This window comes from Hemibagrus wyckioides, linkage group LG16 (assembly GCF_019097595.1).
Source record: "Hemibagrus wyckioides isolate EC202008001 linkage group LG16, SWU_Hwy_1.0, whole genome shotgun sequence".
Lineage (NCBI taxonomy): Eukaryota > Metazoa > Chordata > Actinopteri > Siluriformes > Bagridae > Hemibagrus > Hemibagrus wyckioides.
The window spans coordinates 23620205-23640000 of NC_080725.1; the positions used below are offsets into that span (position 1 = coordinate 23620205).

At 45.1% G+C, this 19796-nt stretch overlaps 1 protein-coding gene across 3 annotated transcripts in view; it reads right to left on the minus strand.

Annotated features, from left to right (window-relative positions):
* Positions 1–19796, minus strand: part of erbin (erbb2 interacting protein) — an 84643-nt gene that overhangs the window by 20366 nt on the left and 44481 nt on the right. For all 3 annotated transcript variants that reach the window (XM_058412808.1, XM_058412809.1, XM_058412807.1), the window contains 9 exons: positions 18040–18103; positions 17697–17771; positions 14745–14889; positions 13969–14041; positions 13202–13331; positions 12618–12733; positions 8382–8451; positions 7711–7810; positions 6466–6587 (listed from right to left, as the gene is read on the minus strand). In XM_058412808.1, the coding sequence (XP_058268791.1) occupies positions 6466–6587; positions 7711–7810; positions 8382–8451; positions 12618–12733; positions 13202–13331; positions 13969–14041; positions 14745–14889; positions 17697–17771; positions 18040–18103 (895 nt within the window). The remainder of the gene's footprint in view (positions 1–6465; positions 6588–7710; positions 7811–8381; positions 8452–12617; positions 12734–13201; positions 13332–13968; positions 14042–14744; positions 14890–17696; positions 17772–18039; positions 18104–19796) is intronic.

Sequence of the window (19796 nt, forward strand, 5' to 3'; positions counted from 1 at the left end):
ACACACACTCTCACACACCCCTCACATCTACTCTCACACACACTCTTACACACCCCACACACCCCTCACACACACTCACACACCCACTCTCACACACCCCACACACCCCTCACACACACTCTCACACACCCCTCACACACCCCTCACACACACTCTTACACACCCCACACACACCCCTCACACACCCCTCACACACCCCTCACACACACTCTTACACACCCCTCACACACACTCTTACACACCCCACACACACCACTCACACACCCCTCACACACCCCTCACACACCCCACACACCCCTCACACACACTCTTACACACCCCACACACCCCTCACACACACTCTTACACACCCCACACACACTCTTACACACCCCACACACACTCTTACACACCCCTCACACCCCTTACACACCCCCCACACACTCTTACACACCCCACACACACCCCTCACACACACTCTTACACACCCCACACACCCCTCACACACACTCTTACACACACACCCCTCACACACACTCTTACACACCCCACACACACCCCTCACACACACTCTTACATCCCCCACACACACTCTTACACACCTCACACACCCCTCACACACACTCTTACACACCCCACACACACCCCTCACACACACTCTTACACACCCCACTCACACCCCTCATACACACTTACACACCCCACACACACTCTTACACACCACACACACCCCACACACACCCCTCACACACACTCTTACACACCACACACACCCCTCACACACACTCTTCACACACACACACCCCTCACACACCCCACTCACACACACTCTTACACACCCCCACACACCCCTCACACACACTCTTACACACCCCTCACACACACCCCTCACACACACTCTTACACACCCCTCACACACACTCTTACACACCCCTCACACACCCCTCACACACACTCTTACACACCCCTCACACACCCCTCACACACCCCTCACACACACTCTTACACACCCCTCACACACCCCACACACACACTCTTACACACCCCACACACCCCTCACACACACTCTTACACACCCCACACACCCCTCACACACACTCTTACACACCCCACACACCCCTCACACACACTCTTACACAACCCACACACCCCTCACACACACTCTTACACACCACACACATCCCTCACACACACTCTTACACACCACACACATCCCTCACACACACTCTTACACACCCCTCACACACCCCACACAACCCTCACACACCACTCACACACCCCTCACACACACTCTTACACACACCACACACACCCCTCACACACACTCTTACACACCACACACACCCCTCACACACACACTTACACACCACACACACCCCTCACACACCCCACACACACCCCACACACACCCCACTCACACACCCCACACACACTCTTACACACCCCTCCCACACCACACACACCCCCCACACAACCCCTCACACACACTCTTACACACCCCACACACCCCTCACACACACACTCACACACACACACACCCCTCACACACCCCTCACACACACTCTTACACACCCCTCACACACACCACACACACCCCTCACACACCCCACACACACTCTTACACACCCCTCACACACCCCACACACCCCTCACACACCACTCACACACCCCACACACCCCTCACACACACTCTTACACACACCACACACACCCCTCACACACACTCTTACACACCACACACACCCCACACACACCCCTCACACACACTCTTACACACCACACACACCCCTCACACACCCCACACACACCCCACACACCCCACTCACACACCCCACACACACTCTTACACACCCCTCACACACCACACACACCCCTCACACAACCCTCACACACACTCTTACACACCACACACACCCCTCACACACACTCTTACACACCACACACCCCTCACACACCCCTCACACACACTCTTACACACCCCTCACACACACTCTTACACACCCCTCACACACACTCTTACACACCCCTCACACACACTCTTACACACCCCTCACACACACTCTTACACACCCCTCACACACCACTCACACACCCCTCACACACACTCTTACACACCCCTCACACACACTCTTACACACCCCTCACACACCCCTCACACACACTCTTACACACCCCACACACCCCTCACACACACTCTTACACACCCCACACACCCCACTCACACACACTCTTACACACCCCTCACACACCACACACCCCCCCCACACACACACTCTTACACACCCCTAACACACACTCTTACACACCCCACACACCCCTCACACACACTCTTACACACCCCACACACCCCTCACACACACTCTTACACACCCCACACACCCCTCACACACACTCTTACACACCCCACACACCCCTCACACACACTCTTACACACCCCACACACCCCTCACACACACTCTTACACACCCCACACACCCCTCACACACACTCTTACACACCCCACACACCCCTCACACACACTCTTACACACCCCACACACACTCTTACACACCCCACACACCCCTCACACACACTCTTACACACCCCACACACCCCTCACACACACTCTTACACACCCCACACACCCCTCACACACACTCTTACACACCCCACACACACTCTTACACACCCCACACACCCCTCACACACACTCTTACACACCCCTCACACCCCTCACACACACTCTTACACACCCCACACACACTCTTACACACCCCACACACCCCTCACACACACTCTTACACACCCCACACACCCCTCACACACACTCTTACACACCCCACACACCCCTCACACACACTCTTACACACCCCACACACACTCTTACACACCCCACACACCCCTCACACACACTCTTACACACCCCACACACCCCTCACACACACTCTTACACACCCCACACACCCCTCACACACACTCTTACACACCCCACACACCCCTCACACACACTCTTACACACCCCACACACCCCTCACACACACTCTTACACACCACACACACCCCACACACACCACACACACCCCACACACACTCTTACACACCCCACACAACCCTCACACACACTCTTACACACCCCTCACACACACCCCTCACACACACTCTTACACACCCCACACACACTCTTACACACCACACACACCCCACACACCCCTCACACACACTCTTACACACCCCACACACCCCTCACACACACCACACACACCCCTCACACACACCCCACACACCCCTCACACACACCCCACACACCCCTCACACACACTCTTACACACCCCACACACACTCTTACACACCCCACACACCCCTCACACACTCTTACACCCCCCCACACCCCTCACACACACTCTTACACACCCCACACACCCCTCACACACACTCTTACACACCCCACACACCCCTCACACACACCCCTCACACACACTCTTACACACCCCCCACACCCCCCACACACACTCTTACACACTCCTCACACACACTCTTACACACCCCACACACCCCTCACACACACTCTTACACACCCCGCACACCCCTCACACACACTCTTACACACCCCTCACACACACTCTTACACACCCCACACACCCCTCACACACACTCTTCACCCTCCTGCCATCTGGAAAGAGGTACCGGAGCATTCGGGCCTCACAACCAGACTGTGTAACAGTTTCTTTCCTCAAGCCATCAGGCTCCTCAACACCCAGGACTGAACTGTTCTACACTCTCACACACACACACACACACACTCTTACACACCCCACACACCCCTCACACACACTCTTACACACCCCACACACACACTCTTACACACCCCTCACACACACTCTTACACACCCCTCACACACACTCTTACACACCCCTCACACACACTCTTACACACACCCCACACACACTCTTACACACCACACACACCCCTCACACACACACTTACACACCCCACACACACACTCTTACACACCCCACACACACACACTTACACACCCCACACACCCCTCACACACACTCTTACACACCCCACACACACTCTTACACACCCCACACACCCCTTACACACCCCTCACACACACTCTTACACACCCCACACACTCTTACACACCCCGCACACCCCTCACACACACTCTTACACACACCCCACACACCCCTCACACACACTCTTACACACCCCACACACACTCTTACACACCCCACACACCCCTCACACACACTCTTACACACCCCTCACACACACTCTTACACACCCCACACACCCCTCACACACACTCTTCACCCTCCTGCCATCTGGAAAGAGGTACCAGAGCATTCGGGCCTCACAACCAGACTGTGTAACAGTTTCTTTCCTCAAGCCATCAGGCTCCTCAACACCCAGGACTGAACTGTTCTACACTCTCTCACACACACACACACACACACACACACACACTCTCACTCAGGACTGAACTGTATATCAACTCTCTGTCTCTCTCACACACAGATACACACACACGCTCTCTTGACTGTGTGGATACACACACACACAATTTATATTGTTCATTACTTACTGCACTACCTCTACCTGTCATCCGCTGCTATAGTTATATTTATGTTTATTTCTATTTGCACTACCTCAACCGCTGCTGTGTATTTTTGCACAATGCTTTTTTTTTTTTTTTTTACATCATTTCACTTTATCTTATTTTATTTCACTTACATTCCAGTACACGTTCTTTTCTTTCTTTTCGGCGCTAAGTGTCCTGTGTTCTTTTGTGTCGTCTTTCTTGTATTTATTGTCTTTTGCACTGTCTTGTCTATGCTCTGTTTGCACCTAGCTGCACACTGTGCACTTTACGTGGCTAAGACAATTTCTGTCCTAGCTCTGTGGTGGTGTTTGTTGAACTTGTTGTATGTTTCTGTAGCACCAGGTCCTGGAGAAACGTTGTTTCATTTCACTATGTACTGCGTCAGATATATGTAGTTGAAATGACAATAAAGCTTCTTGAATCTTGAATCACTTTAACTAACATGCTGGTAATTATGGGATGTTTAGTTTTAGGGATTCAAGTGCTTTATAGGGAAAATTCTGAGTCTGACGCTAGGAGCAGGGTACGAGCCGAGGCTGTATGAACTGAGGAATATGGTTACCAAGTCGATGTTGTTCGAACACTACAGCTGCAGACAAACAGCTGGCCCTCCTAAACACATCTGTATATGGGTTTATGAAGTAGGAAGCAGCATCTTATGTCTATGAACTGATGTTTATATTCATTTGGGTCACCATCTTCTTATGCAGATCTGACACCATGCTGAGCCTCACACTCAAAGTGCCTCTGAAATTCACCTGAAAAACCCCAACATCACACTGGCTGAGCCAGTAGAACCCTTCACTGTCACACACACACAGTCACCCCCCTCCACCCCAACACACACACACACACAGTACAATTAACTGTGAAACTATACATCACAAAATTTACATTAACATTACAGACACCGCTGATTAAAGTAGATAAGGAGAGTAAGAGGAGAAAGCAAGTTTATGTAAATTAGTAGTGTGATGACCAGTGGGAGTGAGGGATGGAGGTGTGTTGTGCTTGTTTTTCCCTCCGCTGTGAAACCTTACCCCTGGGTTAAAGTTCCTATCAGATATCCGTTCCTGGTCACTGCTCTGGAGACTCTTGGTGCTGCTACATGTGGTTATGAATTGAACCAATCAACCTTCAATGAAATCAAGCAACACCCACTAATGACCAAGGCAATAAAAACCCCTGCTGGTGTGAACGTGGGATCAGAATACACACAGGCAGACCAGAACTAACACACTCCAGACCATGTCATTATAGGAAAATAATCAACCCAGAGCTACTGTCACTTCCCTAAAGCTGATTAATTGATTTATTAATTCAGCTGTGCTACAGAAAGACCTGCTGTTATAGAATGTTAATCAACATCATCTGACCAATCACAGTCCAGAGCTCAGCAGCAGTGTGGAGGAAATCTCTGACCACTAATAGAACACAGAAGCTTCACAGATGACCAGAGGTAAAATTCTGTACTTAACACAAACGTAAAACAATTCCAAACATCATCTGAATGTTAACATGAGATCAACTGAAGACAGAATGAAATAAATTAAATCCACTTTCACACACTCACACATTACAGCTCAATTTAGTCATTTCAGCTCTCATTCATTCCTGAAAATACTGTGTGTGTGTGTGTGTGCGCGTGAGAGAGAAGGAGATCATCATTAAACATCAGTGATGAGCTCAGAACATCTGATATGAGCTCCTCAGAATGAGTGCAGGTTTCAGACTAATGTTTGAACACATGCGTTTTGGTTTAATAAAGGGGAGAGAGAGAGAAAGAGAGAGAGAGAGAGAGAGAGAGAGAGGATGTTAAAGGTTCTGAACAACACGGACAGGGTAACCCCAGAGAGAAACAAGAGAAAGAGAGGAACAACAAATGAAAAGAACTGACCCTTGGTGGAGCCTCTCTCTCATCCTTGTCTTCATCACACTCGAAGGCCACTTGTGCTCGCTGTTTACGCTGTTCTTCCCACAGAGTCGGGTTGAAGCTCTCACCATCTGAGTTCTGAGCGTCTGAGGGAGGGAGAGAGAGAGAGAGAGAGAGAGAGAGAGAGAGAGACAGAAATACTCAGATCTCAGGAGGCCTGAGACATGGTACACAACAATCTATCCTCTGTACCTGCATCTGTGTGTGAGAACTTAGGACTCTCCTGCAGGAGAACACAGTAAAAATCTTAACTTAATGGTGTTAGTGTAGAATAAATCTGTACACGTGTCATGCTGCTCCTTACAGAAGATGGAACTAGTCTTCTTCTGCTAGAGGTGTTTGGGTTTTACTGTAAATATCCAGAAGAACAGCTTTGGGAAGACCTCTCTCACGTGTTTCATCTAAACATCATCACTGTTCCTGAGGAAGGGCTGCAGATTTACGCTGTCATTTAAAAACGGTGATGGACATCTGCTCTCTGTTTAGAGCAGGAAAAACACACTTCCTACCTTCCTATCATCATTTTATTTATCATAGTATACAATATCTTCCTCATTGCACACATCTAAATCATTGCACTCATTGTACATAACTCCTCTGTATACTGTTTACATATTTAATTATTATCATGGTATACAACACCTTCTTTATTGCACCACTATAATCACTTGCTCATTTGCACTCATTGCATTTACCTCCCACTGTATACTGTTTATATACTGTTATATATGCAAATTATTTATATATTTTGTATATTGTTTATATACGCAAATTATTTATTGTTATATACTTATATATGCTAATTATTTGCACTGCGAAAATGCACTTCTGGTTAGATGCTAACTGTATTTCGTTGCCTTGTACCCACATGTGCAGTGACAAAGTTGAATCTAATCTAATCTAAATCTAAATCTAATCTAATCTAATCATCATCAGAACTGAAGTAATGACATGTTCACTACATGGAGTGTATGATAATGAGCTTATAATACATTTTACATTTTTGTAAAACACACAAACATCAAGTCAATAACGTCTGAGCATCTAAATGTGGACATGTGGGTTTTATTATAATTGTGTTTTTTAGTGTGAGACAGTGAGAGAGAGAGAGAGAGAGAGAGAGAGAGAGCAAGAGAAAGGGAGAGAGAGAGAAAGATAGAGAGAGGGAGGGAGGGACAGAGAGAGAGGGAGAGGTAGGTCAGTACTCACACTCCTCTGTCCGGCTCTGTTGAGGGAACATGTAGTTGGTGAGGACAGTTTTGTGTGTGTCCGGTTCCTCGTCCTTCTGCAGGGGGATCAGGGGTTTGGACTGCAGAGAGAAATATGATGAAAATGAAGATAAGTATGAGATCACTGTCCTGACTCAGAGCTGGTGATAATGCCTCATGTCAGTTCGGTGACTCGAGTGCAGACTGTTGCCGTTCTGAACCGCACACCTTTTGTGTAAACTTCTAAGTTGAAGTTAATCAGGAACTCCTCAGATACACACTGAAAACCATCTCTGAGTAAAATATTACAATATCCTGAATATCAGAAAATGACTCCAGTATCTCTGATTATGAGATGCCTTTATACATTATTAAATAATTATTTTACTTCTTTCTAGAGTCAAATTAGAAAAAATCATCTGCTAATAGAACATGACTGCTTCAGATTTTAGAGTATTTACTAATCAATAAGTTTAATAATTATATATTTAAATATAATTATAATTAAAAAAAACAAATAAATAAACCAGAGTACTCGCAGAATATTCTCAGTTGCTGAGATTCATTTACAACAATGCAGCTACTAAAACACACACACACACACAAAAACACACACACAAAAACACACACAGAAGAGCTTTAGTCTTGCTTGTTCTAAGCTGGTTCTCTTACCTGGTTCTCAGAGAGCCACATAGCAGTGATCTGATTCAGCTTGGTGAAGCTGTAAGGAAGATTCTTCAACCTGAACACATGAGACAGAGATGTTACACACCCTCATACCACCTCCACACTAAGGATAGTGAGAACTGAATGTTTCTTAATTCTGTACAAATTAGGTATGATGATGTAAAGAAGTGACCAAAACATGGCTAAAAGAAAGCAGTAGAGCTCAAAGGTTTTTCGAGTGAGTGTACAGTTATGAGTAAAAATCATAACTGTCAATTATAAAGATATAAAGTTGTATCTATCTATCTATCTATCTATCTATCTATCTATCTATCTATCTATCTATCTATCTATCTATCCCCTTGAAATTGTAATTGCGATGATTAATTACGATTATCACAATTTACATTAAATGCTGTTTTGAATAGCTTTATATCATTGTTTGAAGCAACTGCATGCCATATTTTATAACAAATATTTGTTATCTTGGTGACTTTTCTGTCCTATTTCTTTGAGGGTGGAATCATCAGAGAGTATCTCCGAGACTTGATGGTCAATCACCATACTAGTATTTATAGTGCTGAGAATTCCTTTATCAACAGACAGAACAGCCGAATGATGAAGTCTGTTCTGGGTCCATTGTTCCCCTAAACCATGTCTGTATTTTAACTTAAATACTGCATTAGGTGAATAATAGAAAGTCATGATGATGTTCAGACTGTAATGTCTTAGAGCTTTAACAGTTTATATTTTTTTTAGATCTATCTTTAGGCTTATTTAATTTAAGGCTTTTGTACATATTGGGTATGGAATAATATTCTAAAGGGTCCTTATGTCAGGGGTTTTCAGAATCAGGGACAGTGGGCCTCCTTTTGGACACAACATACACTATATTGCCAAAAGTATTCTCTCACCTGCCTTGACTCGCATATGAACTTAAGTGACATCCCATTCCTAATCCATAGGGTTCAATATGACGTCGGTCCACCCTTTGCAGCTATAACAGCTTCAACTCTTCTGGGAAGGCTGTCCACAAGGTTTAGGAGTGTGTTTATGGGAATTTTTGACCATTCTTCCAGAAGCGCATTTGTGAGGTCACACACTGATGTTGGACGAGAAGGCCTGGCTCTCAGTCTCCACTCTAATTCATCCCAAAGGTGTTCTATCGGGTTGAGGTCAGGACTCTGTGCAGGCCAGTCAAGTTCATCCACACCAGACTCTGTCATCCATGTCTTTATGGACCTTGCTTTGGTCACTGGTGCACAGTCATGTTGGAAGAGGAAGGGGCCAGCTCCAAACTGTTCCCACAAAGTTGGGAGCATGGAATTGTCCAAAATGTCTTGGTATGCTGAAGCATTCAGAGTTCCTTTCACTGGAACTAAGGGGCCAAGCCCAGCTCCTGAAAAACAACCCCACACCATAATCCCCCTCCACCAAACTTTACACTTGGCACAATGCAGTCAGACAAGTACCGTTCTCCTGGCAACCGCCAAACCCAGACTCGTCCATCAGATTGCCAGATGGAGAAGCGCGATTCGTCCCTCCAGAGAACGCGTCTCCACTGCTCTAGAGTCCAGTGGCGGCGTGCTTTACACCACTGCATCCGACGCTTTGCATTGCACTTGGTGATGTACGGCTTGGATGCAGCTGCTCGGCCATGGAAACCCATTCCATGAAGCTCTCTGCACACTGTTCTTGAGCTCATCTGAAGGCCACATGAAGTTTGGAGGTCTGTAGCGATTGACTCTGCAGAAAGTTGGCGACCTCTTCGCACTATGCGCCTCAGCATCCGCTGACCCCGCTCCGTCAGTTTACGTGGCCTACCACTTCGTGGCTGAGTTGCTGTCGTTCCCAAACACTTCCACGTTCTTATAATACAGCTGACAGTTGACTGTGGAATATTTAGGAGTGAGGAAATTTCACGACTGGATTTGTTGCACAGGTGGCATCCTATCACAGTTCCACACTGGAATTCACTGAGCTCCTGAGAGCGACCCATTCTTTCACAAATGTTTGTAAAAACAGTCTGCATGCCTAGGTGCTTGATTTTATACACCTGTGGCCATGGAAGTGATTGGAACACCTGATTCTGATTATTTGGATGGGTGAACGAATACTTTTGGCAATATAGTGTACATTTGTTAGCCGACTTTTATCAACTGTGTTAACATTAAATATTAAAAGTTGCTATTATCTCAAGAATAAGATTGTTGCGTTTTCTGACCGTTTTTTATTGCTGTCATGCTCAAGAGCTGTAAGGTGTTTTAGTCACATGGTGTGAAAGCGGCGCTGTGCAGACCGATAGGTGTAGAACATTACAGTACCGCGAGCATGGTTCTAGAGCATATTCCAGTGCACACTCTTGCTGTATTTTGACCTGTGCGCGCGTGTGTGCGCGCGTGTGTGTGTGCACAGAGGATGTTAGTCAAAAGTCATGTCTTTTCGGTTCTAATTCTTGATTCTTCTCAGCAACACTTTGTAAACTATCTGATGTTTCTTTAAATGAACATGATGAGATAGACATGCACAAGTGGATAATCGGAGTTGATAAGGACACGCCTACAGACTATCAGGCCAATTAAAAGTCTTTATTCGCCCCTCACAACGTAACATGCAATAAACACCCCTTAAGCACGCTGAATAACGTAAGTAGATTTTTTTTTGTAAACGCAGCTTTGAACGATTATGTAATCGTGGCATCTGTAATCGTAATCACCATTAGAAAATCCATTAATTGTGCAGCCCTAGTAGTTAGTATAGATCACTTTGCTAATCTAATCTGAGAACAAGGCGTAGCGTATGACTTGTAAATCACACACCAGATTAGTGCTTTATGTAGGTAGATGCAATATATAGCTACATACACCGACCACAACATTATGACCACCTGCCTAATATTGTGTTGGTCCTCCTTTTGCTGCCAGAACAGCCCTGACCCGTCCTGGACTGTGTATTCTGATACCTGTCTATCAGAACCAGCATTAACTTCTTCAGCATTTTGAGCAACAGTAGCTCGTCTGTTGGATCGGATCACACGGGCCAGCCTTCTCTCCCCATGTGCATCAATGAGTCTTGACTGCCCATGACCCTGTCCCCAGTTCACCACTGTTCCTTCCTTGGACCACTTTTGATAGATACTGACCACTGCAGACCGGGAACACCCCACAAGAGCTGCAGTTTTGGAGATGCTCTGATCCAGTGGTCTAGCCATCACAATTTGGTCCTTTTGGTCAAACTCACTTAAATCCTTACACTTGTCCATTTTTCCTGCTTCTAACATCAACTTTGAGGACAAAATGTTGACTTGCTGCCTAATATATCCCACCTACTAACAGGGGCCATGATGAGGAGATACTCAGTCTTATTCACTTCACCTCCCAGTGCTCAGAGTGTTATGGCTGATCAGTGTATATATACGGCTATACTTTATATAATGTTATATATAGCTACAAAGCAATATATGTTTCCCAATCAAAATAAAACAAAACTAAAACCATGCTAGACAAGCCACGCCCACCAGTGACGAACTACATGTGACACACGAGTCGTCTCCTAGCTGATTAGGGAAAGAGCACAGAGTTCAGATCAGATCTCGTGGTGTTGTGTCTGAAACACAGCCACACACTCTTACTGTGAATAACATCCTGTTTCTCCTGCACTCTCCTACACCGACCACATCACACTGTCTCACAGGCTGTCCTGACTGCACACACACTCCAATAATCGCATCATCAAACACAAACCAGTCAGAGATAAAACAAATCAGAAGACCGTGAAGAACAGGATGTAATGATCTGAGACTATTCAGATGAGGAACAGCTGCTTAAAAAAAAAGTACAAATACAGCACAACCCTGAGATGAAGTCTAATGTACACTATTATTTACAAAGACTTCATCTTCATGCTGTTCATCATGCTCATCAGAGCCACACACCGTTCTTACTGCAGATATGCGTCCAGCTAAAGTCTGAGTGAAATATATATCTAATAAAGAATAGCATGCACTAAAACTACAGCAATACTGAATCATGAATTCTGATTGGTAAAAAGGTGGTGATTAATTTACAGTCACCCTTTCCAAAATGGTGGCTGAGTTAATGAAGTGTGTAGCTAGCAAGACCTGCTAATGTTTTAATACATCGGTGTAAAGCCAAGTCCTACACAATCATCAAGGACTGCCACTTAAAGTGCACACAAGATAGCTGTGCAGGATTAGAGAGTGTGTGTGTGTGCGTGTCTCACTTGTTGTCGCTCAGATTGATGACCTTGAGCTTCTGCATGTCTCCCATCTCCTCAGGCAGAGACTCCAGTTTATTGGAGTGCAGAAACAGCACAGTGACATTCTTCCAGCAGCCGATCTACACACACACACACACATACACTATGATCTTAGACGCTGCAATCAGTAAACAATTCATCATAAACGGGAGAAGAGTAATGCTAATGTGAACACGAGAATGCTCCTTTAACCCCTTTAACACACACACACACACACACACAAATTTAAATCCTCTGCCTGTGTGTGATACCTAAGCCATAATCCTGCTGCTACTTCAGTGGGTTTCAATAATCCTTTCACACCTCTAACTGGGAATTTAGCAGTAATTAAAAATGGAGTGGATAAAGGAGGGGAACATTTCCTGTACAGGTTTACTGTCAGATGCTGAAATGTTAGCTGTACAGGTGTGATGTCGGCCAGTGTTTAAGCATAAACACCCAGGTCACTGCATTAAGTCGGCTTGTTTAGTCACCACTCAACATTTTCTCTAGCCATAAATGTGAAGGTGACAGTTTTAAAAATTAGTGTTGACTCATGAGGTTCTGACCTCAGGGGGCAGCTGGGTGAGGAAGTTATGGTCAGCAGCGAAGGTGCGCAGGTTCACACACTTTCCCACGGAAGCAGGGAGAGACTCGATCTCATTAAAGCTGCAGTCCAACTCATCCAGAGCTGTGAGTCTGTACAACAACAGGAAGATAACGGTTACAGACAACTGTAGAGGAATAACAGGAATACATGATCACACACATACACTTCACACTCTTCACACTTGAAAAAAGCTGCAGCTTTCAGATGAAAGAGGATTTGAGGATGGACTGAATGAAAGAGCTGTAAATCACAGCAGATGTTGAGAGTCTGGTGGAGAGAGCAGGACAAATCACACTAATGACATCACACATTAAATCTCTATTAATCAGTAAACTTTAAACCTCCACTCAGATTAAAGCTTATATTATAATCCCATCGAACAGATTTCCTTAATCCTGTATCAGGGGAGTGAGAGAGCCTGAGGGCTAATCATCATCTTTTATCTCTCTCTCCGAGTCTTTACAAGTGTCTCTTCTCTCACTCTGAGTCTCTCTCTCTCTCTCTGTCTGTCTGAATCTGTCTCTCTCTCTCTCTGTCCGAGTGTGTCTGTCTGTCCCTCTCTCTCTGTTTGAGTTTGTCTCTATCTCCCTGTCTGTGTATCAGATGTCCATCTGTCTCTCTCTCTTTCTCTGCCTCAGCCATTGGAGCTGAGAGCTAAACACAGTGATGGAGGCAGTGATTAATGAGAGTTCCACAGATCAGTCACAGTCTCTCTCACACACACACCCGCCTATCGACTCTGGCAAACACACAAGCTGATTCTCATCCACCTTCAGAGCGGTCAGCTTCTTCAGAGAGCCTGCACAAAGAGAGAGAGAGAGAGAGAGAGAGAGAGGAAGATGGATCAGTCCTCATATATTTTCTCAGTAGTGACTCTCCATATCCAGTAGTGTTAACACACACACATACACATCACACCAGCACTTGTCCACTGTAGTGATGTTCTGGGATTTGTTAAATCATCACATGAGACTCCTGAGCAGATTAACACCACACTCTGCTAAGGACAGAAGTGTGTGAACTTTGTGAGCATTACATCACAAAGTGTGTGTGGTGTTTAATATTAAATATTTAGGACCAAACTGTGTTCTGTGTTCAGCACTGAGAATCCACTTTTCACACATGCAACTGGAGATTAGCAACTGTTAATGCTTTATCAATTATCATTCTGTCAGCAGAGAACACACACTTTTATATATATATATATATATATATATATATATATATATCCACACACACACACATTATATATATATATAATGATAACGCCTCTGCTGCTGACCGGTCTGGTCCTCCCTGCTCATGATTTATAATTCTGTGTAGTTATTACCCTATATGCCCGAATATTCTCACATGTTCATTAATGTTAATTATACACTGAATAATATTTAGATACAGGCACAAAATAAATACATTTAATTACTGAAGCTGTAATGAAATGTTAAAAAGAATGTTACAGCTGCAATATGCTTGTGTGTGTGTGTGTGTGTGTGTGTGTGTACCTATAGAGCTAGGCAGCTGTGTAAGAGCGTTGTTGGACAGCAGCAGGTCCTGCAGGTTCTCACAGCCACTGATCTGTTCGTCCACCATATCCAGGTTGTTCTTGGACACGTCCAAATATTTCAGCTGCTTCAGCGACCCAATCATCTGAAAAAAAAAACCAAACAAACACATTTTTATACTGAGAGAGAGAGAGAGAGAGAGAGAGAGAGAGAGAGAGTGTGTGAGGAGAGAGAGAGAGACAGACAGAGTGTGTGAGAGAGAGAGAGAGAGAGTGAGGAGAGAGAGAGAGAGTGTGAGGAGAGAGAGAGAGACAGACAGAGTGTGTGAGAGAGAGAGAGAGAGAGAGAGTGAGGAGAGAGAGAGAGTGTGAGGAGAGAGAGAGACAGACAGAGTGTGTGAGAGAGAGAGAGAGAGAGAGACAGAGTGTGTGAGAGAGAGAGAGAGAGACAGAGTGTGTGAGAGAGAGAGAGAGAGAGAGAGAGAGAGTGTGTGAGGAGAGAGAGAGAGAGTGAGGAGAGAGAGAGAGAGTGTGAGGAGAGAGAGAGAGACAGACAGAGTGTGTGAGAGAGAGAGAGAGAGAGAGAGAGAGAGTGAGGAGAGAGAGAGAGAGAGAGAGAGAGAGTGAGGAGAGAGAGAGAGTGTGAGGAGAGAGAGAGACAGACAGAGTGTGTGAGAGAGAGAGAGAGAGAGAGAGAGAGAGAGAGAGAGACAGAGTGTGTGAGAGAGAGAGAGAGAGACAGTGTGTGAGAGAGAGAGAGAGAGAGAGAGGAGAGAGAGAGAGGGAGAGTGAGGAGAGAGAGACAGACAGAGTGTGAGAGAGAGTGAGAGGGGAGAGAGAGAGAGAGAGAGACAGAGTGTGTGAGAGAGAGAGAGTGTGAGGAGAGAGAGACAGACAGAGTGAGGAGAGAGAGAGAGGGAGAGTGAGGAGAGAGAGACAGACAGAGTGTGAGAGAGAGTGAGAGGGGAGAGAGAGAGCGAGAGAGAGAGAAACAGGAGAGAGAGAAACAGGAGAGAGAGAAACAGGAGAGAGGGGAGAGAGAGAGAGAGAGAGAGAGAGAGAGAGAGAGAGAGAGAGAGAGCGAGCAAGAGAGAGACTAGCTCCCTCTCTGATTAATTAATCTCAGCCTGCATGAGTCTCTTGGGCAGTTTTAACAAGTTTAATCAAAAGCACTAATAACAAGAAGAAAAACTGAATTTACACAAAAGCAGGAGAACATGGAGAGAAGTGTGGAGAACATGAAGAGAAGAACTGTGGAGAACATGGAGAGAAGAAGTGTGGAGAACATGGAGAGAAGAAGTGTGGAGAACATGGAGAGAAGAAGTGTGGAGAACATGGAGAGAAGAAGTGTGGAGAACATGGAGAGAAGAAGTGTGGAGAACATGGAGAGAAGAAGTGTGGAGAACATGGAGAGAAGAAGTGTGGAGAACATGAAGAGAAGAAGTGTGGAGAACATGGAGAGAAGAAGTGTGGAGAACATGGAGAGAAGAAGTGTGGAGAACATGGAGAGAAGAAGTGTGGAGAACATGGAGAGAAGAAGTGTGGAGAACATGGAGAGAAGAAGTGTGGAGAACATGGAGAGAAGAAGTGTGGAGAACATGGAGAGAAGAAGTGTGGAGAACATGGAGAGAAGAAGTGTGGAGAACATGGAGAGAAGAAGTGTGGAGAACATGGAGAGAAGAAGTGTGGAGAACATGGAGAGAAGAAGTGTGGAGAACATGGAGAGAAGAAGTGTGGAGAACATGGAGAGAAGAAGTGTGGAGAACATGGAGAGAAGAAGTGTGGAGAACATGGAGAGGAGAAGTGTGGAGAACATGGAGAGGAGAAGTGTGGAGAACATGGAGAGAAGAAGTGTGGAGAACATGGAGAGAAGAAGTGTGGAGAACATGGAGAGGAGAAGTGTGGAGAACATGGAGAGGAGAAGTGTGGAGAACATGGAGAGAAGAAGTGTGGAGAACATGGAGAGGAGAACTGTGGAGAACATGGAGAGAAGAAGTGTGGAGAACATGGAGAGGAGAACTGTGGAGAACATGGAGAGGAGAACTGTGGAGAACATGGAGAGGAGAACTGTGGAGAACATGGAGAGGAGAAGTGTGGAGAACATGGAGAGGAGAAGTGTGGAGAACAGAAGAACATGTAGAGGAAGACAGGCATGGGATGGATGTGGACGTGGAATGGACGTGAGATGGACGTGGATGTTAGATGGATGTGGACGTGGGATGGACGCGGACGTAAGATGGAAGTGGACGTGGGATGGAAGTGGACGTGAGATGGACGTGGGCGTGGTTAATGGCAGGTTCTGGCTGGTTCCCGGCTGTGGTGTGTGTTCTGTTTCTGAAGATGTTCACTACACTAATCCTCACACTGCAGGCCAGACTGTAATTACTGTCACTGAGGCTAAGTGCTGAACAGAGCAGCATGCTAATACTTTAATTACAGCCCAGTTAAAAAGAGGCAGTTTGGAGGAAAAGGTCTGTTTAACTGAGATCAGATTAGATTGGACACTGAGACGCAGGAATCTGAGATCTGAATAAACTGATCCACTCGGAGAATCTGAGTGTTTATTTACAGTTATATTTTGGTCATTTACTCGATCCAGAGCAACAAAGTGTCCTGAAGTCTGTATTAATGAAGACATTAACACTGGGTCACTAGGTCATGCACTAAGAACACCATCAATCAGTCTGTGGTCACTAACAGTCTCCAGTTACAACTCTAGTTCGATTAGTGACCTGCACTAATGACCTTGTACCTGTTAATCAGCTAATGCAAGCCAACTTTAACCAATTTATTATATTATATAAAAATATCTACTTTATCCTGCAGGAGTATGGAAGTCATATGATAATGTGGAATAAATGTAAAATGTCCCTCTTACTTGTGGTGCAACACACACACACACACACACACACACACTAGTATATCTGTGAGATAAAACACACTGCTCCCTCACCGGGGGTAAAACTGTCAGCTTGTTCCCATCCATCCACAGCTCTTTAATGCCTGTAAGTTGCTCCAACACCTCCGGCTAGGAGAAAGAAGAAAAAAATTGTCATTTAATCATCAGAAATGAACAAACGACAAAAAAAAAAATAAACCAACTTAAACTAAAAGCACCAGCAGCCTGAACAAAGCCTCCAGAAAACAATTAAACATTCTCCAACAAAAACCTCTATTAAATACAAAAAGCACATTATTAACCTCACACTCATCAGGACAGAGAATGGGTTTACAAAAAGAAAATACTCACAGAGAGAGAGAGAGAGAGAGAGAGAGAGAGAGAGGGAAATACTGACCACTTCAGTGAACTCATTACTCCCCAGGTCCAGTCGTTCCAGCTGCATCAGTTTATGCATGCTCCTGAGAACACACACACACAAATGCATCAATAAATCTGATCTGTTAAATCAAGGAATTCACTGTTGTGTGTGTGTGTGTGTGTGTTTATGAAACAGCTGTAGTGTTGTGATGAGTCACTTTATCCTAGTAACAGTATCTAAAATAGCTCATATTACACCCCCTTGACTTTTATCAGAGCAATCGGTGCGCACGCGCACGCGCACACACACACACACACACACACACACAGAGAGAGAGAGAGAGAGAGAGAGAGAGAGAGAGAAAGAGGACCCAAGGGGGAAATATTGTTCTGAACAAAACCAAAGAGCCAATAAAGACATTTATTAGGCAGATAGTAACGTGGTCATTCGGCTTTCTACACAATAACATGAGTACATGACAGACATGCCAGACAGATCTAACCACACACACAAACACACACACAGCCATGCCACAGGACTTAAGGAAGACAGGAAGCTGAGAACCACAAGGGGGAATTCACAATCTTTCCATGCATGATCATAAAAACACAAACAGGCTGGAGGCCCATGGGTTTGGCTACTGAACAGACAGCTATGAGTGACTGGTCAGAGCACACACACACACACACACACACACACGAAATGGTAAAGTGTTGCACAGAATCCAGAGACATCATACAGCATCAGTGTAAAGAGTGAGAAAATCTCAGGAAACTCAAAGTCATGCCAGTCTGATCCGAGTCCGATCTGATCCGAGTCCGATCTGATCCGAGTCCGATCTGATCCGAGTCCGATCTGATCCGAGTCCGATCTGATGGTCCGATAATTTGTTTATATCCTCAATCTTCTAATAAAGCTACAGAACATGAGTCTGTGATACAGCATCACTACAGAGCAGATGGATTTCATCTCTCTCTCTCTCTCTCTCTCTCTCACACACACACAGTTTTGTAGAGCATGAAACTGGAGTGTGTAACACACTGAGCCGTATATAATATTTAAATTTTATAACCAGGTTATGTTTGATGTGAGTGTTTTACGCAGCAGTGTCACATTTTATACACTCCACTTCTTTTATAGCCATGGAATATTTATTTACTATTTTATAAAGGTAAAAAACTAAAGATAAGTAAATAAAAATGATCTATTCTAAAGATATTATTAAAGGAGAACATAAACTTTTAAACTGTTATCACTTTATCCTCACCATTAAATCCTGGGGTGTGTAAACTTTCACACTCACTCTACATGATGGAGCGTTAACATAAGCCTCTTTAACTCTAACTCTAAGACATGACATTAACCTTCTCTGCAGCCTGAATATAAAGGTCATTAACATACAGTACAGAGGTCATAGGAGTTTATCTGTCCTTTATGATCACTCTCACACACACACACACACACACACACACACAGTAGTCTACTAACCATCTAACACTTTTAGAAGCAGTTTCACTGCTTTAATAGCAGGAATTATGTTTACTGTGCAGCAGAGTGCACACACACACACACACACACACACACTTCATATGATGTAACCACAGTCTCAGAAAAGGATTATAAATCCTGTCAGTGCTAGTGCAGGCAGAGGAGCTTACGTAACACTCGGAAATACAAGAAAGAGAAAAGAAAAGAGAGAGAGAGAGAGAGAGAGAAGGGGGTGAAGGGAGAAGTGTGTGTGTTATGTGTTAAGTACACGTGTGTGTGATGTGTTAAGTACAGGTCTCTGTGTG